Source organism: Syngnathus floridae, chromosome 9 (genome assembly GCF_059516105.1).
Source record: "Syngnathus floridae isolate MCC-2025c chromosome 9, RoL_Sflo_1.0, whole genome shotgun sequence".
In the NCBI taxonomy this organism is placed as follows: Eukaryota; Metazoa; Chordata; class Actinopteri; order Syngnathiformes; family Syngnathidae; genus Syngnathus; species Syngnathus floridae.
In genome coordinates, this window is record NC_142421.1 from 7,009,131 (window position 1) to 7,031,659 (window position 22,529).

The window sequence follows — 22,529 nt, forward strand, 5'->3', positions numbered from 1 at the left end:
TGGCTCAATTATACAAAAGATAATTGAAGCTAGAGAGCATAACAGTGATCGAAGCAGAACGGGATCTCTCTGGATTCTGGTACTCAACAAAGTAGGAAAACCTTTGATCCAGATCAGGAGTGCAATCAGGGCAATAGTGTGTGAAAATAATTGGACACCCGAAGCAGCAGAGCAATATGGCACTCCTGTTTGTCCTGACATCAGAGCAGTTAAGAGTCTGACAAGCAGTCTCCTTTTAACGCATCATATATTTGTGGCTGCAAGTGTGTGTGCATGTGTGCGTGTGTGTCTGTGTGTGACTACACAAACACATGAAAGCTTGAATTGGTTTGGATTGCTCAGGAAAAGATGATAACACAAAAATGCACTGGGGCATTTAGTCACTTTTTAGTCTTTTCGTTAATTCAGACTTTCTCAAGGGCTTTATTTGCGATCTTTTGTAGCCTTGATTTGAAATATTTGTTATCGCAAAAATATCACAAATCATTGATTACTCGGTTCTCTTTAAAACACTACACACTACGTTCATATAGCTATTCACATAATATATGCATGAAAAATCAAAGTGCAATTAACCAGTAATTGAATAGGAAACAAAAACACAAACAGACTTCAATGATGCGGATGCCCCACGTTTGTCTGCTATGCTTTTTTGATGGGGCATGGGAATTCTCAAACCAAAGTTGAATTCAATTAGGCTCTTAATGGGATCAAAATAAGAAGCTGTTTGTGATTGGGATTAATCTGCAATTGCCTCACACATGCATTTCAATACATTATACATGAGTACAACAGCAACGTGTAGATTTGGAGGTCATGTTTTCAATTGGGTTTTTGTACGTAGTTGCGTATGTTACTGAGTATCACTCACAGGCTTTCCATCAGGTCCAGGCATCCCAGTCTTTCCTCTACGCCCCTAAGGAAGACAAATAAAGGAGATTGAGATGAGAGCGGGAAGATGTTACAACAGGTGTTATACTCTGTACACACACTGCCAGCAAATAAGGCTTGACAGCAGCTCCTGTCGCACTTTCTAATTTGCTTTTAATTAACAACAAGAAAACAGCTTAATTGCTGCACCCCGTGTGGCCTGCAAGTCTTTGTTCCCTCCTCTGGTTCACTGTCTCCTCTTCCAGCTGTGCGAGTCCCTCGTGCATCAATCAAAGCAGAGAGCATATACAGCAGCGAGCCGGCCAAGCCGCAGAGCTTGGCGGTATTGACGAGCAAGGTCAGCGAGAAGTGATGGTTTTACAAAAGGCCTTGAGTCCTTGAAAGTGTATAGGACTTCAAACACTAACATCTTAATGAGGTGTTTTGCTTTCTGAAGCAAACTAAAGTTAATATGATTTATAGAATGGGTGCAAGGGATCAGCGAAACTTTGTGAGAAATATCTCAACTGGCGGAGCATCATCGGCCATGCGAGACTTGTCGTTATCTAATAGTAGAGTGCCCCCCCCCATCCCCGGGTGGGGGCAGCGCGTGTGAGCTGAGAGAACATGCATTTGTTTGCCGCACTAGGATAAAGTGCAATTGCAAATCCACTACAGTAAGTTCCAGTGGCAACCTCATTGTCAAAGTGGGCTTAGGTCTAAATTAGGGATATGCAATTTATATGGTGGAGGGGCTCGCAATTTTTTATCCCTGCTCCTACAGGGCTGCATATGACCACATACTTTGCAATCAGGTGTATGAAAAAAACAAATTTGCAATTCACATTTCTTCAGGAACATTTTTTGATGCATGCATAACAGAATTACAATCCCAACCAAACAATAAAGCACTTGAGGTGACAAAATAGACACATACTGGAATATTGTTGCAGTGCAAAAGGCTATGTTGCAACAATTACCATTCAAGAGTGCCACAAAACTGCTGAACAAGAAACGAACACCAAGTGCAAGAAATCAATTCGCAAGTGTTTTTTTTTTTTTTAACAAAATGAACTCACTCAAACATTCAATATTATTGAGGTTCTGTGCTTGTACTGCACATCATTCCAAATCTGAAAAAAATAAAAGCTAGATGCCTACTCATATTGTAATAAAGAGCTCAGTAAAAGTGAAACCAAAACATGTCTGAAACCTAGTGGCGATTGGTAATATCATAAATTACAACTATAGTTGCAAAAATCTAGTGGCGATTCATATATCATAACTCACAACTATAGTTGCAAAAAACATATTTGCAAAAATGGGGAGTCACTGGTCTTATTTGTTAAGTTCGATCAATTCAAAGTATTATAATATTCAAAATGTTCTCATATGTCTATGGCTGGAATGAAGCCAAGACGGTTCACAAGAATCACAACGCAACTGATTCCACCAACGCTCAACATATGCTGACTTTGAATAATTGATTTTGACGCATCTGCATGACAGCAACAGCGTGACAGCAACAGCAACAAAAGACCAGAATTTAACGAGCTCTGTTGGTTGTACTGTTTAATTATCTGTTTGAATAGGTATTTATCTTTTTTTCGTGCAGTTTAAAGATGACTTGGACATCTAAAGAAAATAAGCAAAGGTTCAGCACAGTCAGTTTCAATCTTAATCATTAAGGTGCCGATACATCTTTTGATGAACTTTTACAAGGATGAGGGTGAATAGAAATGAGACATTAGAATATTTTCCTTGGTAGCAATGGTAAGCGCCACCTTTCAATTCAGACAGCATTTCATTAAGATTTTTTCCAACCCACTGTACATGAATATATGTAAAATCTAAATACATAAATGCTCCCTGTGACCGTTCTGACCTCCATCATAACCCTTTCTACCAAGAACATCATAACAAATGCCGATTACAGAGATAAGTAATTTAGCAAATGAATATTTCATACGTTATTATTCTAAGCAAGGCATAAATTATTCAACCATTGGAATCATTTCTACACATTTGCCCTAATATTGCTTTCAACTGCTAAGTGCATACTGACCGTGTGCTTTGCATATTCTAATTAAGATAAATCGTGGTCGTCCAGTCACAGTGCTCAACAAATAAACTCAAAGCTAATAATGGGTTTCGGTGTGTATGTGGGGGGGATTTTCATTTAAATAAACATTAGCCTGAAGCTAACATTCAGTTTTTAAATGGTTCATAGGGTCGTTATTTCACATTTGAAAAAAATATTCCAGATCAGATCTTAAACGTTTTTTTTTTTCTTAATCCTCAATAAGACCAATGCTCTGTTGTTTAAACATCAAGTGGTTTGGATGGAAAGTTATAACACACAAAAGAAAAACAAAAAGTCCTCACCAAAGCAGTAATCACTTGCACTGAAACTTTTTGTGATCTGTCATTTCATGTCACATTGTCTCTTCGAATGTGGAATTTTCTTTTGTGTAATTATAGCTCCAATTGTCTGTCATCTTTCAGTATTTGTCAGTTCTGTGTTGTTGCCAGGTCTGCGACATTTATGGGTCTTTTTTAATCATAGTCCCTCAGTTTTCATTTGTCCGGAATGAATTTCATCAACTAGTTTTAATCTTCTTGTTACGATTCTTAAATTTCAACCCCTTAGTCTACATCATAATTAAAATATATAGAAAGTATTACAACATATTCATCTAGATATCTAAAAAAAATCCACCTATGAGCACAGGTCTGATATTTTTCTGTGTAAGCGTGTCAACGAAATGCTCGAGTGCATATTTGTGTCAGAGGTGAAAAACAGTCCAAAGCTGTCTCCAGGCATCAGGAATAAGCACCACACTAGAAGAGGATATTCTAGCAGCAGAAAATAAAAGAATGTGGGATAACATGAAAAAAAGATCAGAGAAAAAAAAATTGTTTCATGTAGAAGAATCTTTGCAGTTCTAAGGGCATTGTTGAATGACAAAAGCTTTGCATTCCATCGACGTAACGCTCGCCGATGTTTGCATAAATGTTTGAATAATATGTCAACATGACAGTAATTGTAATTTAAATGCCTCAACAAAGTGAGCCAACTTGGTGTGAATCCTCCCTCCCAGCAAAGTAAACTTTAATTTACTGCATAACCACCTCAGTACCCACCCTGTGTGTATCCCATCACAATTGTATTTCTCTCTCTTTCTCTCTCTCTTTCTCTCTCTCTTTCTCTCTCTCTTTCTCTCTCTCTCTCTCTCTCGCCACTTTTTCTTGCCATCTCTCCATCTCCTGTTGCCTCACAAGCCATTTCTTGCACACCCAACTTCCACTGCCTGTTGGATCACCGTGGCAATCTCTGTTGCTATGCAACGCTCAGTGTCCTCTAAATTTGAAAACATCCTCGTGCGTGATTATTATTTGAGCGCCACAGTATGAAGCCCTCCTTCAGGTCATAGCAGTAGATTAGAATGAGGGAGGAAAAGGGGGAATGAAGGGTTGAGAAAGAAAAGGACAAAGACGACAGGATTGCGGAGTGGAATTGAAGAAAGATCATGGAAAGCTTCATGAGTAAATTACAGATACACAGGTATTGCTCAGATCCTCTCTAAAAATCAGCAAACCATAAAAAGTAAGATATAAAACACTCAAAGTGCCGATTCAACAATATTATTAGTAAAGCTGTGTGCAGACACCAACAGCAAAGATGACTGCTTTAATTTGAAACTTCTGTCTTAATCCACATGAATCCCACCCTTCCTCTGTCTTCAGCTCTGCAGCAACTTGTTAAGCATACAAGAGAACAGGAAACACGAAGCCCAGTCCTGTAACACATGCCTCAAAAATACAGCAAAGTCAACAACAACAACAGCAACACTGCCAAGGCACTCCTTTAGGATGATTCCATAATCCTTATCCCAAATGTCAACATATTCTGTGAGACTTTCCATGTCTGACTGATCATGCTTGCCAGAATCACCTCTATGGTGTAAAATGAAGACGGCAGAATGTGTTTTTTGGCAATAACGCAAATCTAGCGTGAAAATAAGAGGTAATACACCCGACGAATGCCCCTGTCGAGCGGGGTCACGAGATAAGGACTTTTGAAATGAGCTCAACAGGATCCAGCTCAAGCCGGACGCATTTACTCTCACACAGTACAGATATCACTTATGCTGTGTTGTCATATGACAAGGTCATTCACTATCTCCAATTATTGTAGTAGGTTATCTTTTTAATGGTATTAGTTTATTGGCAGCCATACACAAAAACACAAGGCTGATTTGTTTTTTTATTCAATAGTCCTCAAAGAGGGACGGTGCTGCACAAAACTATTAGACCGCCTTAAACTGACAGCATTGCTGATTACCAATACGTTTCTTTTTTTATATTCCTGCTGTACTTCAGATAGCTATGCCAGTATTGTTGAAGGGGACGGGGCGGTAGCTACAATATTTGAGAATAAAGTATCAGATTCACTTGCTGAATAAATTATGGGCTTGTAAAAAGTTCCTTTGACATCTATCAAAAACCATCAGTCACAAATTAGACCTAACCCTTTATTTGTCTACCAGATCCTGACCTTTCCACGCAGCCCGGTTGCTAGTCCAAACATCGACCGTCGATGCTCTCGGCAGCAGAAATCTTTGCTTTTCATTTCCTCAACTCGTCTCCTGTGTGACAACCAAGTTTAATGTCCCGCAGGCTAAACTTTCTGACATTAGCGAGGCAAGTTGATTTGCTCCAATGTTATGTAGCTCATAGGAGAGCTGACCTTTTCTTGACTGAAAGACTCATATGACACTCACACTCTTTCTGCCTGAGCAGAGAGCACGTCTGCCTCCGGGGACGTGTACTCAGGCCACCTGAGCTTTTGTCTTAACGCTGCACAGGAGTTCACTGGAAATTTGCTGCAGCTGTATTTGCTTGGTAAACAAACGTGCAAAAAACTTGTACTAATATCCTCAAGTTAATTAAAAATTCCCCGCATAAAACATCTTTGGGAGGAACAACTAAGACTGTGAGTCAACTCAGTTCAACCATGTGACCTCACTTAAGTGATAAAGAGAAAACAAACAACTCAGATGCGGTGATGAGCTAGTCTAAATTGTCTAGATCTTTAGAAACCATAAAATGATGTGTTTTCAATTAAAGAGAAACATACCCAAGCCTTCTAAAGCACACATTCTAAGTTCATAAAAACAGATTCAGTAAATTCACACGTTTGCAGCTTGACTATCTATTTTTCACTGCCATTACCCAGCAGTTCTGTGAAATATATAAAGCTTACACGTCATGAAACTGTCAAAAAAAGCACAATGCAGAGACCCCAGCTTTACTTCCCCCTCATTATGGCTCCAATTATGGATAGATGGCGTAAATTGCCGACTTTTGACTGCCCATGCTGGATGCCACCTCAGGACACTGCACACACTGAGGAAAGAGCCTGGCCGGGCACTGGAGCTTGCAGAGATCCCTTGCACTTTGTAAAAGCTTCAATAAAATAGGATTTGTTCCAGTTGTTTACTGAGGGTTAAGAGGAGAGGATGGGGCAGGAAGAGAACGGCAAAGCCGACAGCTGCCTGGCAGGGGCTCAAATGCAGCTTAGCATTTTACCATTCTGACTGGCACACAATTCTCCCCTTTAACTCCCAGCCATCTAAATATTCAGGGTGGTATAAAGAGATGGCTGACACTGCAGCCGACGTTAGACAGAGCTCACTTGGCCGAGATTGTGCATATACTATAGTCTCCTGGCTGAAGCCTTCCATGAAGGCATTTTGCTCGCTGAGATTCAGTCATGCACCCCTCCCCTCACCACTAGATGGCAAACTAGCTTCACCGCAAAGCCAGTCAGGAAGCATGAAAGCTCTCTTTTAAAGAGGATGGATGGGCTCGATGCATGAATGTATGATGCATGTTGGGTAACATCGCTAATTAGGCAGTGCGGCAATTAGACTCTGAGTACGTACAGTGAAGGAGATTGGTCAGAGAGCGCTGAAAAAGAATGAGAGGAAATGGGGGGAAATTAGGAGAGCACCAACAATTGATTTTGTGTAGCTTCACACACAAAAGGGACACAGGTGGGCATATAAAGGAGTAGCTTATCATTGGGCAAAACATTACTGAGCATCTTGAGAAAACTTCACAGCTCTTGCCTCCGCCGCACAGCAGGCAAACAACGAACAGAGCCGAAGGCAAACAGGAAATGCAGACAGTGGATGTGTAGAGGAACAAAGCCAATGCAGTCCCATGGGTGTCTATTTAACAACAGCCACATATTCAGTGATGAGGTTTAAGAGCTCATTGACTTTAACAACTGCTAAGGAGAGGAAAGAGGGGGTGATGATATTACGGGAATTTGCATTTTTATGCGGTGAAGATGATAAATCTACATTAAACCACGGTATCAGATGAATGTCTTTGCAGTGTTTCAATGCAAGCTGTTTCTGGTTGCCTGTTTGCCTTTAGAATGTTCCCAGCCCCTAATGGATGCCGTTATTAGTCTTGGCGAGAAGAAATTTCACGGTCTCATCTGGACTTTTGGCTGCATTATTCATCCAGATTGCTCCCCTTCCTATGTTTACACTGTGCGGGTGTTTCATTAATGCATTCTCCAATAAGTGAAGAGGACAGGCTCAAAGATCTACTTTGAATAAACGCTGTGGTTCATTTTACCAACCAAATATTTGAAGTCAGAGAAAATGCACTGTGCAAAGATCCATGCGTTGGACTGTAGCGAGTCGTATGCTTCATATCACTCACCGTGCACATAGCAGATTACACTAAGGTCCTACATTCTACCATGTGTATAATATCAGGCCATTGCAAATGTGGCTTCCTAGCATGCCATTACAGTGGACGCAGATGAATGTGTCTAAATTGGTCGCGGGCAAGATGAGAGCATGAAGTATGACAACAGGATAGAAAGGCTGTAAGTGTCAACCTCCCACGACCACACCTCTGTGTGTTCTGCGGTGTTCCGGGCTGCATCGTCTTCCCAAACAACCTCAAAACCGCCTCCACCCCCACCCTCAACCACCCTGCGCTCTTAGCTCTCTGTGCCATCTCTCCGCCTTTTGGCTGAGGCAACAGTCCGCATAAACAGAGCTTACCAAGGGGCATGCATCAATCCGTGCCTCCTGCATGTGAAATGCCCTTTTGAAAGTATTTACATTCTCAGCATTTCCTTGCCTTCACCTTAAAAGTGACCCAAAATGCCACCAGAGCATCTTTGCATAGCTAGACTATTTGACGCCGGGGAAAGATCATTCTGCTGCCATGGTGTGAAGCACGAACCTGGAGGAGTCACAGGGGCCACTGGCCCTCTGCCCGGTGACATATCAGCCAGGTTTAGAACCGAGTGTCGCATGACACTTAAATAGGTGTTGTTAAACTTAGACAAAGACTATGGAGGAGGAACAATGGACGGAAGACACGTCACTCCCGTTGTCACTGTCTGGTGACAACCTCTTAAGTCCCATGTCAGATTTTTTGCAGTAGAATATTGAAGCTGAATAACCAATGAGAATAAACAAAATCAAGACATGGTGATATAATTGTGAAAAGATAAGTTTATGTTTCTGGTGCTACCGCTGCCCAACAAGAGTTGTTTCTGACATGGTTTCATGAAATTATTAACAATTGAGCAGTTTAATCAAAGTTTTGACCTGGAGAGCACACAAAGTTAACTGCAATAGCTCACCATCTAATTACATCGGTAATGTACTGCAGGACCACATTCAAAATGAAGGCCAAATAATACATCGGCTCCGTTGCAGATGTATGAACAATCATTGTGGCTGCTGGTTTGACTGGAGGCTGGCCTGACCACAGTTAATATGTTATTGCCACCAATATCAACCAAGCTATGTAAATATTGAAAAAGGCATCCTCATTAAAATCAGGGGTGTGCAGGAGCAAACCCATATGAGTGATGTGTACACCCTGCATTGGTCGTCAGACAATTACAGGGCATAATTATATCAATAAAAAATATCAATTTCATGTTTTAGACAAAGTAAATCAGAGTTTCAGGTGGAGTAACACAACAATGAATTCAATGTAAAAAAAATATTAAGTCATTGTTGTATCATTGCTGTGTGGTGCCACTCTGTTGTCTGGGAGTGTCTCAAGGTCTTGGAATATACAGTATGAATGAGGGCCGTGATGCAAAGAACAATAGGTGTCCAAGGCTCATAGGACGTGTTGACCTACATTAGCCTTTTCCGAACAGCCCTTTCTTCTCACACGTGCGCAAACACACTTCAAAAGGTGGAGAACAATATGCAATCAAAGTGATCCTCTCCATGTCTTGCCCCCTCGCATTCAGGCCTGTAATTAATGGGCCAATTAATGCGCGTTTATTCTGGACAACCGCAGATGTAGTCATACTGGGCCTCTCTGGGAACATGGAGGAGTCAGACAGATAAATCAAAACACGATGCATCTGTCCTTGCGAGTGCCAAACGTTTCCCCCGTAACCTTCCTCTTTCCCAACGGCTCAAATGTGAGACTGTCTCATAGCCAATCAGGTCAAACCTTTGTTTCATGCCCCTCTCCCAATGTACTTGACATTGACAAGATTAATTGCCTTGTGCACTGGGCAAATGTGTTACCTCCTTGTGTAATACAAGTGTCAGAAGTGTGACTCTCTGGGTTTCCTCAATATGAAATTCAGGGGGATAAGAATAACCTGTTCCATTTTGCCCAACATAAGGGTTGACCAAGCCCCGCTCCCCCCACCCAGCTTGTAAACTCTCACAGGGTGTAAATCTTGCCATAAGGTCTCAGCTGTGAGCCCTGCTGACCTGTGATTTTTTCCTCTCTGTGTTACTATGTCATTGAGCTTCAACTGTAACTGCACATGTACTGTATGTCACACGACAGTATTTAAAATGCAGCAACAAGGGCAAAGACAATTGATATGATCATTACCTAGGATTAAAACAATTAATAGTTTATCTAGTTATTTTTTAAAGTATAAACTTTATGTTGATGGTTGTTATAGTGTGAATTGTAAGTATATCATTGAAATTGTGATCTTGATCATCTACCAAAATGGTCAATAATATTGATGGAATGGCCAGGACACCACTTATTATGTGTTAGCAATCGCAACAGTGATGATGCTCATAATAAAACATCTACACAGTAACTCTCATGTTTTGGTCTAGCTGCAACGTGGATAAGCTCATCGCATCTCATTTTTCCCCTAGTAGGGTTTTTTGGAGTTTTTCCTTGCCCTCTTGGGAGCTTAAGATCAGGGGATGCTTTGAGAATAATTGTCAATTTGTTTTGTATATGTGAAGCCCTTTGAGACTGCTTGTGATTTCGGGCTATATAAATAAACTCGACATGACTTGGAATATTTTAAATATTTGCCAACATATTAGTGATGGGTTAAAGTGAAGCTTCAAAGTTGCTACATGAACCAGCTGTAGTATTTTCTTACTTCTCTTGATGGCACTGCTGTTTTAAATAAAGCAGTTTATGAAAAGACAAGTCAGTGTACTTTCAACCCAATGTTGAACAGAGGAACCAAAAATCTGCATCTACTCGTTCATGAAGCAAATATGAAGCTTCATTTTTCCATCACTACTAAATATACAACACAAAATTATATGCCACTATAACTATCATAATTCCCAACAGCCTCACCTTTCAATGTGAATCAAGCACTGAAATGCATAAGGAGAGATGTAATCAGATGACCTTGATGGGACCCTTACAACAAAGTTTTGGAAGTATGACAATGAGGTGAACATGAACTAGCACAGCTGCATTAAAATACGTGATATAATTTACTGCCTTGCCCAAATCAGCCACAGCCTCCCATGGAGAGCGTCTGGCAGGAAGGTTGATGTTCTCACCAGGGACTCATTACCTAATAATCTGGCCCCGCAGGTGTTCTCGTAGAGGTCAACAATCTGTGAGAGTCGGAGCTCAACGTCTGTCTCGAGCAAGCCACCGTCATGGGCTCCATTGCCCTCAGCTCAAACTACAACTCTTCCACCAGATAAAATGTATGACCAGAGAGGTTCTAATACAGTGGTTTAATATAATCTAAACTCAACAGGCAACAAGTAAAAATGGCGAGGCGACGTTTGCAAAATTTAGTATGCCTCATGATTGTGTATCTCATCAAATCAGCAACAACCTCACGTAATTTAATGTGCGAATCTAATCTCGCGGTAACTCCAAAAGCCACTTGACAATACATAAATTGGTTTGCGGTAAGAGAGAAAAATGTCTTCAACAGTTGGCAGGAAAATGATGAAAGTGAAAGATTTTCCTGTAGTGTAAAAAAGAAACATTTGAGTAGAGGATCAGTGTCAAGAAGACAAACCACCTTTGACATGTGTCGACGCAAGGTCACAGATGGTAAATGTGGGAAAAGAAAATATGAGAGATTTGGGGACAGCTGTCTCAGGTTTTTAGCAAGTGGCGGAGATGGAAAAAGTAAACATAACTATCACTTCCAAATGACAGCTATTACCACTCTCTTCTTGGAGAAGTCCGGCTTCAAAACGCAGACGACAAATATCTTGTTTCAATTTTTTTGACAGATTATATCCGCATCATTTTAAAATGCTCCGACAGCTGTTGTGGAGGAAGTTCAGATATTTGGCTTCGAGAGGGGAAATGAAACTGAAACAATTACAGAAAGAAATCTTCATGAGATGATTGGTGACAGCTTTTCAATGTGCACTAAATATAAATGTTATACTTTTGATCAAGAGTACTTTCATAAGGTCTTTGTATCATTTGGCACCTCGTGATCCTCGCATATCTCTCTGACAGAGGTTTGTTGGATATGAAAGGAACCTATTTTTGCAACATAAACACAGGAAACAATTACGAGTCAACTCAATTTAATATATCACTTATTATCAAACTCATCAAGGCAACATTATGCAAAATAAAACTTATATATTTCTGTGTCATCATTTGTCGTCGTTTGGTCCTTTAGTTAAGCGAAATTAATTGACGTCTAACTATTTAAATTAAATGACTAAGAGGTTATAATTCATTGGGGGAGATATATTGACAGAGTAGGTTGCAATGCTCTGTTTCCTCTAGGGATCCATCGAGGATCATCATTTCTCCACAGCTTTCCAAAGTGCAGCTAATGGATGTCTCATGGGAATGGAAAGTGCAGTCCAAAAGTTGGACTTTTCTTAGAGACATAACATCAACATATATTGATGGAGAAAATTTGGTGTTATGGCCCACTGCCATTCAGTGTATATTTAATTCATAAACCTTTACTTGGTGTTAAATATGGATTCAAAATCCACCTTGAAATTGGAGATTTTTTCTGGATAATTTTAAACAAGTCACAGGAGCATACTGCTTCTCCCAGAGATGTGAATACAATATGACTGAACCACCACTACTCTGTGCCAACTAGCACAGAAATCTGTGAATGAAGTTTGACATTTTTGTGTATTTAGCCTTAAGGAAGCACACACAACAACCAAACCCGGCTTGTCAAGCTCGTTTGGAACCAAGAATATTTTGCTACCATATGTTTCCAAATATTTGTACCATAAAATGTCACCTCAAGAGTTTATGCAAACATGAGTGGATTGCTTTGTCACAAGAGTGTTGAGAAAAATGTGCAACTGCCACAGAAACGATGCTAGCGTGTGGTTTTTGCTGAGAACAGTATTTTTACTTAATACTAAAGACAAATCTTAGTCTACATTAATGCCATTACGGACCATTTCTATTTATCAGCTAGCAAGAAGGGCGAAGGTGGCAATTACAAAAAACGGCAACAATAATGTTTTTTTGTACCGGCTGAATTGCATTTAAAAAAGAAGCAAAAGAATATCAGACTGAATTATATGCACGTGTGTATGTGTTTGCACAAAATCAGTTCATGTATGTCATTTCCTATTTAAACTTTACTCTGGCTGCAGATTTTAGCAAACTTGGCTAAAACATGGTCTATGCGTGGGTGAAAGGCTAAAAAGCCATTAAAAAAAAAGACCAGGGTCTCTGTGGACAAAACTGACAAAATTTAAGTGAGGGGAATTCAACTGAGTGCCCAGCTTTCTTCCATGTTCTCCCAAAAGCTTCTGTTTAGCGTTTAGCTGCCATTATGTGCCATTTCCTTCCAATATAAAGCCAAGCTGCATCACCATTAAGGAGAAGTGTGAAATGTGGGGGCTTTACTGTACATGCTCGTAAATTTCTAGATCATTGTAGAGGGCCTTGCTTCAACCCGACCAACTAAAGTGGTCTTCCATCATGATAATAAGATAAAATCCGGATTCTGTTAGACTTTGGATGGCTGTCCTTGCTGTATAGTATATGCACCCTTAAACCTCAAATTATGGGAGAAGGGGGACACTGGCAGCATGTCCCCTACCACAATGTCCTCCACATCTCCTTGAAGGAAACTCTTAAGTGGCTTAGAGTGGTCTTATTTCCCTCTACAATAAATTGAAGTAGACAGTGTAAGAGATGGTCTGACTTGAATGTAAGGCCTTGTGAAAGCTTTCCACTGCCGGCTCTTTTATGAAGGATGTGGTGTGGTCAGGTCAGCACCCGTCAAAATATTCTGCGTCATTTTGGCACGGCTATGACTCTTAGCTGAAGCAAAGAGTTGCATGAGTGGGCAAGAGTCGCTAATTAGGCGAGAGTCTCTTGTTGTATCACCTCGGCCATAAGCGATCCCCTGATAATGATACACGTCCACTCTATTCAAATGGGCTGCCAGGTTGCGGATAGACAAGTTGGTCGACAAATCAGTGGTCACATGTGACTCCTAAAGCTAAGAATAATCAGAAATCACAGCATATTAACATTAGTGAGCCGTAGCTCAATAGCCAGGTAAAAATATATAAGGACTGTGTCATTGGCAATAAAATGCTTGGGCTACTCAGTACTATTTAAAAAAAAAAAAGTGAATTACTCAAAGCAGTTCACAATATCAATATCGGTACAAGTTGGATTCTTGTGTAAACACACAAATACTGTGAGAACTCACTTTGCAGGCAAGGTTATTTGTGTTGTACTAGCAAAAACTAAAATAAATTTGCGACAGAGGCAGCATGAATTAATGGAATAGGAATGCAGGAATTGTGTTGCTACAAGAAATAATAAAAATCAATTGAACATTTGGACGTGTAGACTATCAATGAAGAATGATAAGTGCCAAAATGTACTCTTCAAATCATCAATCAAATCATTTGAGGTTTATGAAAATACTTTGTGAAGTATTGACTAACTGCCTAATAAAAAAGAGTGAATGACAAAGTGATTCAGTGCCCTCGTGTGTTTAGCTATTGAGAGACTACACAGCTGATGAAGGCTCATACATTTTTAATGCTACTGGAACACATTTGGGATGAAAACAGAATGCTGGCATTCTTGACATACTTGTGTCCAGATGTCTCAAGGCTTGTGCGTCACTTTGGCTTTTGCTTAATCTGTAAACATTTGCTTGGCCTACTTAATGCTACTGAATCCTGCTACATATTTCACATTTTATTGGAAGGAAAGCCAACTGTTTTGTGCGGTTTTGTCCATATTCCGTAAACAAGAATATCTTTAAGAGTCTATTTTCAGAACAGCAGCAGAGGTATTCATGCCAAGTTACTAATGATGCTCAACACAAAAGGACATAACCTGTCCTTGGATGGTGGATGTCAGCCTGGATGTCAAGGAATAATAACATTGCTACTGTTGGGAAAATATTCAGCCCTGCATGATGTCATTGTGTATCATGGCATCACAATAATTTGATTTCAATAACTTTGTATCTCTGGTGGCTTTTGTAGATTTCAAAAGAGAAAAATGGTAGGAAACTAACCACTTGTATTGGCTACATGCCAATAAAACTCGGCCACTGTACTCCATCTTACTTTATGTCCTTCGTAAACTTTCATTTATCATCCTATGACAACGTTCTAAAGCTCAAGACACGTTTTGAGTCTTTTTGGGTCTGTTTGGCTCCAGCAATGTCAAGTGAGCCCAAGTTCTACCTGACTAAATTTATTTTACACCTGACTGGCATTTCTGTATAAAATTTGTTATAAGTATATATGTCATTGTTTTTCTGTGATGACGTATTTTCCAGATCCAGACTGTGTCTCTTTTAAAGGAGCAAAGTTTTGGGCTTCCGGTACGCTTCCCCTTCTGTCTCCGTCTTTTAGTCATTATTTTGCATGTGTCTTTGATTGGTTGTGATCTGGCAGACAAATTCCTTATGTTTGTATAAACTTGGGCAATAATGCTCTTTCAGATTTTGATTTTGTTTGTTTTCATAGAAAACTGTCCATCAAAGTGACCTAGTGGGAGTGAATCAGAGTATGTGCTGCCATTCATGCTCTGACAATCTGCTACCTCTCGGTCATGTAGACTTTTCGGTCATCATCATGCAGCCTGTGTTTGTTGCTGTTTGTTTCGTTATGGTTCTGTGACTACTGGAGCATAAATGACATCTTCCTTCCTCATAAAATAAATACAACTCAGTTGGTGTTTGGCCGTTTGGCCACACAGGTCCCAGCCTTTCCTCCAAAAATCTGTTCAAGCTCGAGCCCAGCCATACAACTGATGGACTGTTTGTATTTACTCACCCTTTTGCCCTCCTTTCCTGGTTCCCCTGGCTGGCCAGGCACTCCATCCAGTCCCTGAGGGGAAAATATAGATTGGAGAAATACGAAAACCCCCAATCATATTGAGTACTGTATTGCTTCTTGAAAAAATAAGCAATGCAGAAAGTAATTTGACAGGCCAGTAGACAACTAGTGGGAATGCTCCCATTCATAGGTGTTTCTCATTAAAATACTGTAGATAGAATTTCCACCATTTTTTAAAGACCTCAACTCCAGCCTTGGCTGATTTATAACGTATTTGCAGGCGCTTTAAAGATCCAATTTGTGTGTTAAAATTAATTGCTGCTGTTATTGCCCTAGACAGCTGTATGGGTATGTGTATATATGTACTATATTCAAATGGATATGTGATTTTTAATCAGTTACCTTCTCTCCTTTGTCACCACGGGGGCCCTGAATGTGAAAAAAGAAGAAATGTGTTCAGAGAAACAAAAATGAATTAATTCATGAATATTTTCAATTAAAACCATCATGCTTTGTTTTTGCAGGGAAATGAAATTAATTACCTGATCTCCTTTGTGGCATTCGTTGACAGCCTAAGAGTCATACAAAAGAAAACAAGATAGTCATTATGAACTACATCTAATATTTTCATACATTAAATTGACAAAACATTAAATGTAGGATCTAAAACTAGGGGTAATAATGTGATTTACATAAAGACGAGTTTCCTAATAGTTTTGTCCAGATAACTTTACACATATGATGGAAGTCTCACTAAGGCAACACAACTTGTAATAAGGTAATTGGCTTTGACCTTCATGACCCTGAGAGAAGCAGAGTTATTACAAATTCCCCAGATAGACTGATGCCTACCACCCGGAAAGAAAAAAAACAGGCGTTCATCCTCAGCCAGGGCACAGAATGGACACAAGGCCAAACAGAACGTCTCAGTTTTCAAATACAAGCCAAAGGAACGGTGTTGTGTTTCAATTGGCATCCAACAGTCAAAGGCTGTTGACTTTTCTAGGAAACAGCTGCTGATATGGATGCCCCCAGCCCGTGTCCTCCGAATTAGTCAGAGGCCTTGTTCCGAGTTGGAAAGTTAACAAGATGACTAACAGCTTAAAGACACTTGAGGCTACAAGCATTAGGACAGTCAGTCACGGCTCATTCATTCAACACATGTACAATAGTGCATCTGGTGAAGTCTTGGAGGCTTGCATACTCAGCATACAACTTTCTCAGAGTTATTTATTCGGTTTTCAAAAGTCTATTATCTGAACTGCCCAATAAGAATGTGATTGTGAAGTATACAGTTTATTTCAATTTCTAGAATTTCATAGAACATACAAGTTCATTATGTTGTGCAGATTCAACGCAGCACACGATGTTCTATGGCGGACTATGAATGCAAAATAAATGACATGAGCTAAACCCTGGCTGGTGGTCACAAGAGGGTGAAAAGTGATGGTGATTCCAAGGGCTCATGACTGGCTGGAGCCTCCCCAGAAATAGTATAGAGAGGTAAAGAAATAAAAAAAAAAAGACCGCACAATAATAAGAAGTGAAAATAGAGGAAAATACGGAGTTGATTCTGCTTTTATCTATAACATCCTCTATGTGTAAAGGGAGAAAATATTTTGTAAAGGAAAATCATTAGATGGAAGTCCTGATTGGTGAACTTACAGGCAGCCCTGGAGCTCCAGGGAGACCAATATCACCCTGTGAACCAAGACAATAATAATTAATGAAATTTCAAACAGTGGGGAATAAAATAAGGTAAGGGCAAATGGGGATAGTAAATTACAAAAAACACCAAAAAATAAAAGCAATGTTTTTTTTCCATTAAACATTAATCTGTTATCTAATTGTAATGTCAGCCAGAATAAGACTGGATAAATAGTTAACGTATGCACAAAAAGAAAACCCATTAACTGGTATTTACAGTGTGTGGTGTGATGAAGCCTGTCAAAAATGCATTTGCACAGTCGGATGGGACAGATTGGCTTGTGCCATTAAACGTGACAGCTTAAAACAAATAAAACGGTACTACAGAGTGTGAAAGCTTTGCACCATTAACAATGGACAGTTACGATAGTATTGTTGACATAGAGGAGGTTGTGGATTAACTATTTTGACAACAACACAGCAAAAAATGTTTTTTATTTGCTCATGCCTTTGCCTCTCAGTTTCCTCCTTTTATACTGGCATACATTTTTCTTCCTTCTAACACAGGTCCCAGCATTCAGAGAAAAAATCTGTTGATTCTCGAACTGAATGAAAGATACAATTGCGCATATCCATGTGTTATATCTGAATGGAAAAAAAAACATTTCAAAAAAGAGGAGAAAATATGTCTATTGCCAGAACAGACACATCAAACAACCATACGGCAACTCAAATGTAAATAAGCAGCTAATATTAGCACGTGATTTTTTCTCTACCAAGCGTGTTCTCACCTACATTACATCCGACTGTGTCCACAACAGGCACATTGTAAACACAACCAAGCCTGCTGCTATTTTGAACTGAGTTACCAAACCGCTCTGCCTTTCTCTATCTGAGATTCAAATGATGCCCACCCCTACTCTGAAGTAACCACTCTACATAATACGTCAACTGCATACTTTTTCTGGGCTATACATGGCAGAATTACTCACTTGTTCCCCTTTTGGACCAACTGGTCCCGGGGCACCTGTCGGACCCTGAGAAGGAAAACATATGAGGTGTATGATTTCCATCTACATGTATTCATTATGTTAAAGGTGATTAAATTGAAAATAATTGTTCCTTGTATGTCAGTATTGTGATGCTTATTGCATGCATTTGTGACATTGGTTGTTTCTCCATACCACATTTATGGAGGAAAAAAAAAAAAAAACACCTGGTTGTCGTAAGTCATTCAGTGTGAATTATGCCACTTATTGACAATGCAGGATGGCAAAGTACACTCAGATACAACCAAAGTCATGAGTGTTAAAATAATATCAGTGGATATGATGTCAAAGCATGGACTAGTAACTAGCAAGGAAAACTACAATCAGGTCACTTACAATAGTGTCAGTCCCTGACCCTTCCCACCTGTTTCCACCCTGCCAAGAACCGTTTATATAATTGCTTTTACACATACAACCAGCGGGTTGGACTGAGCAAAGTCAAGCCTGGCAGGCATGAAATGAGACAGACAGCTGAGATGGAGCGAGATTGCTGATGGATGAGCCTTGACGCATATTGACAGGCTAAATTTTTAGCAAGCCTAGTTAGGGCTGACACATTCAGGCCGGTAAATGCAAGGCTCCTCAAAAAGTTAGGAGAGGGGAATGGGGGCGAGAGAAATGGGGAGTGGGAGAAGGGCTGCAAAAATTCTATTATTTGTCATGGTTAAATAAAGTGTTAGAGAGGCTATTAATGGTGAATTATATGCAAAAATGATTGCATACCCTTATTACACAAGTCGGGCGCCATCAGTGATGTGACTAATTTATTCTCGATTGCCTGCAAGCCTCTTATTCAACAGTAACATTCAAGAACCCCAAAATGGTATTCAAAAAGGTAGAAATGAATCGTCTTTATCCCCACCAAATTGTTGACTGCAGTTATTATGTCATGATTTTCAAAATGTGAATCTCTCTTCATGTCCACATAGAACGACAGTAAATCCAAAGCGTTCTCACCGTAAAACGTGAGAGGCAAATTCAAACTGACAGGCCAAGCACTTAACTGTGGTAATGTGACACACACGGGGGGAATCCTGTAGCTAATTTCTTTGTGGAGTTATTAGTCGACCTGATAGGAATGAAAGCATATTGGGGATCAAGGATCAATTTGATAACGAGCACGTAAACAACTCGAGGTGTACTCAATTACAGGAAGGAATTTGATTAATCGAAATGTGCCACCCTTTCTGTAATGAGCAGCCCTGCACTCATTATTGTGCTGAAAAGGTCCGGTATTATGAACACGATGTCTTGTTATTGGTATTCTTTGACAGTCATTATGTTGGTTGGAGAAAAACACTTTGGGGGGATGGCACTGATTCTCAAACGTAGATCTGTGGATTGAAAACTAACTAAAATCATTGACCCTAAAGATTTTTGGATATGCACGAAATAAAAACCTGCAGACGTTAGACTCGAGAACTTCATCATTGTAATGGTCTCTATTATTTTTACGCCAAAAAACAGTTTCAAATAAGGGCATTTTGATGGACAGGCACAGAAACAAACAAATGAAAACAAACAATCACCTATAGAATTCAGAATCAGGCCATTGAACTGAATGTAGTGATTAAAATCTCTGGATGCCCTACACTTGCTAGTCTTGTGTTGGTGACAATCATTTTCCTTTCCCAGCAGAACGTTTTCACTTTGTAATTGATTAAAAACAGAAAATACGTGTTTTTAATTTACCATGTGTGCCTTTGTGATAGAAGGCACGTACATTCATTCAAATCAAATGCATTGTGCGTTGTGATTTCATTCAACGTTGCAAGTTTGGAATAATGCAAGACTAAACATTAGCTTAAAATACTGTTTTGTATGTGATGGGTGACATTTACTTTGCAGGCACAGCGGCATTAATTAAATTGTCATTGTCTTACAAATTTAATAATCGTCTCATATGGAAACCAGCGACAAAACATTTATCCATCCATGCATCCATCTCAACCACCCATCCATCAGTGGGTTCAAAGCACGCTGAAATACAATGACATCCACCACACATCAGTAGCCTGCAAAATCTGCCTGCCTGTGCCTGAATCAAATCCACCAAAATTGTGTTACACCAACTCCACCAGAACTAAGACCTGGTTTCACCTGGTCTAAAGTCTCTTCTGCTTTTTGTCATCAAATTGTGTGTATTAGTAACTACCATTGGAACACCCAGTGAGCCACAGTGCAGTCTGCCAAATTGTCAAACACACCAAACTAGACTTGCCCCTGCATGAAAATGAAAATATGCCAGATTTTACGTCGAACTCACCTGCGCCTGGCTATGACAATGCATAAGGCTCAAGGTGTCAAGATTGATTGAGAAAACAAAAGCAATGAATCAACTTTGTAAAGAAAGAGAAACATTTATTCTTCTCTTTGTTCCACTTGCCATCTTTTGTGTAACCTCCTTTACATGCTTTTTTTTTCGTGGTATTGTGGGACCACTGAAGCATTTCAGCATTTCAGGTGCACAATGACTCAAGGGGCTGAGCTTGCTGCATTGTTATCTTTTGTTGCAAGCTGTGTGCTTTTGCTGTCTGTACATGGTTGGATGACGGCGAGGAGGAGGTAGCGAGGGGTGCTGTTTTTGTGACTGTGCTGCAGCACAAGGTCAGAACACTATGGGGAGCTGTGTGTACACGCGCTTGCTAATTACACACACCACTGTGTCTCGTTACTCCTGTAGCAGTGGGGCTGCAAGACAATCTGGCAACTCCCCAGCCCAGGACAGCTAAAGCCACACACGCAGGGGTGCACAAATACAGTCTAATTATGTTTACTTATACGTTGTACTAACTGGACCAGCTCGGGGTTGGTGCCCCGTCTGGAAAGCAGGGGGATAATTGCAAGTCCCTCCAATTGTATACATTATAATCAAACTGAGCTTTCCCTGTTGGGAAACAGGCTAAATTAAAGTAGGAGTTGTTTTAAGTATCCCAATAGAAGAATATCAAAAGGACAGGCTTTTTGAAGCAGAGTGGAACAATATCTCTATAAGTAACATAGATAACTTGAGCGTCGAAAATCAAATATCAGCGATACTGCAGCAGGAAATGCCTTCTGTGCCTTTCCATTTACTCAGCGATACACCATCACGCCTGCTCTCCTGCTGTGAAACCAATCACAGTGAATGCTGGGAACTACTTCTTATTAGCATGCCTATTACTCCCCATGAATGACAATCATTTACCACAGGGATTTAAACAAAGTGCTATTCTGTAAGAATATCATGGTCAAAGGATTGCGTTTATATTTCCATCTACCGTCAAACATCATATACTCCAAACACAGATTGAAGTGGTTGCTGGATTACACGCTGCACATTCCCTCTCTCTCTCTCCCATAGGATGTGTATCTTGTGCATGTATGAAGGAATTAGGGTTGGCTAGCCAGTCTACACCGAGTGTTTACAAGCAATGCTGAAACGAAAATGTACGTTCACGGAGGGTTTGAATAAAAAATTCCCGTGCTTTCGCCAGGGCCGTGATCTTTATGAAACTGAGTGCTTGACATGTAAGGTAGGCACTTATGTGTCTGGCAAATAAAGGCGCCAATGACCTGCAGGCACACATAAATTCAGCAAAGCACACAAAAGCAGCGAGGGGCGAGAGCTTATCATCCAAAATCATGGATTTCTTTGTGATGAAGTCCGAGAGTGTAGCCGTCACTGCAGCAGAAGGTAGCGATGCTTTCAATAACAGTTAAGCACTATGAAAGCTACAGGTCAATGGACTGCACATCTGGCTTGTTCAGGAAGATTTTCACAGACTCCCCATCAGCTCAAAAATTCTCATGCGTCCGAACAAAGACGGAAGCCATTGTAAATTCCATGATAGACCCCCCCATTCTGTTGACGTCAGCTGGTGAATACAAAAATGCAATCGTCTACCAAATACTGAAATTTATTCCTCACAATAGGATATTATTTAATCAGGAGGCCAGAAATGTGGTTATGCTAAGGTTGTGCCATTAATATATATACTTGCTGGACAGCCGACAAGATAATGAAATCCAGAGATTATTTGATTATTATTACAGAATTATTCTAATTTACTTTTCCGACCGTGATTCGCAGGAGTGAAGAATTGCTAACTATCTATCTGAAAAATTTCTATAGTATTAAGTCTATTTAAATTTTACTTAAATGAAGTAAATAAATTAGAAATATCTCTCAATAAGATGTGGTGCTCAACATTACATTAATACAGTGCACAAAAAGAGCATTAATATTTTAAATTGTTACCACAAAGTGCATGAATACTATTGGTAGTTAAAAGACTGGACATGCTGTCATATACTTTTTTTTTTTTTCATTAACAATTCTCATAGGTGTGGAATGAAGACACATCGTGATTTATAAAGGTCACCTGTTCTCACGGACTTTCGCTTTTATTTT

The 22,529-nt window shown here is 39.9% G+C and overlaps 1 protein-coding gene across 4 annotated transcripts in view; it reads right to left on the minus strand.

Moving 5' to 3' along the window:
- Positions 1-22,529, minus strand: part of col19a1 (collagen, type XIX, alpha 1) — a 75,862-nt gene that overhangs the window by 38,314 nt on the left and 15,019 nt on the right. For 3 of the 4 annotated variants that reach the window (XM_088385270.1, XM_088385274.1, XM_088385275.1), the window contains exons 12-16: positions 17,106-17,141; positions 15,983-16,012; positions 15,843-15,869; positions 15,438-15,491; positions 872-916 (exon numbers count right to left, since the gene is read on the minus strand). In XM_088385270.1, the coding sequence (XP_088241396.1) occupies positions 872-916; positions 15,438-15,491; positions 15,843-15,869; positions 15,983-16,012; positions 17,106-17,141 (192 nt within the window). The remainder of the gene's footprint in view (positions 1-871; positions 917-15,437; positions 15,492-15,842; positions 15,870-15,982; positions 16,013-17,105; positions 17,142-22,529) is intronic. The other variant, XM_088385273.1, reaches the window with a different exon arrangement.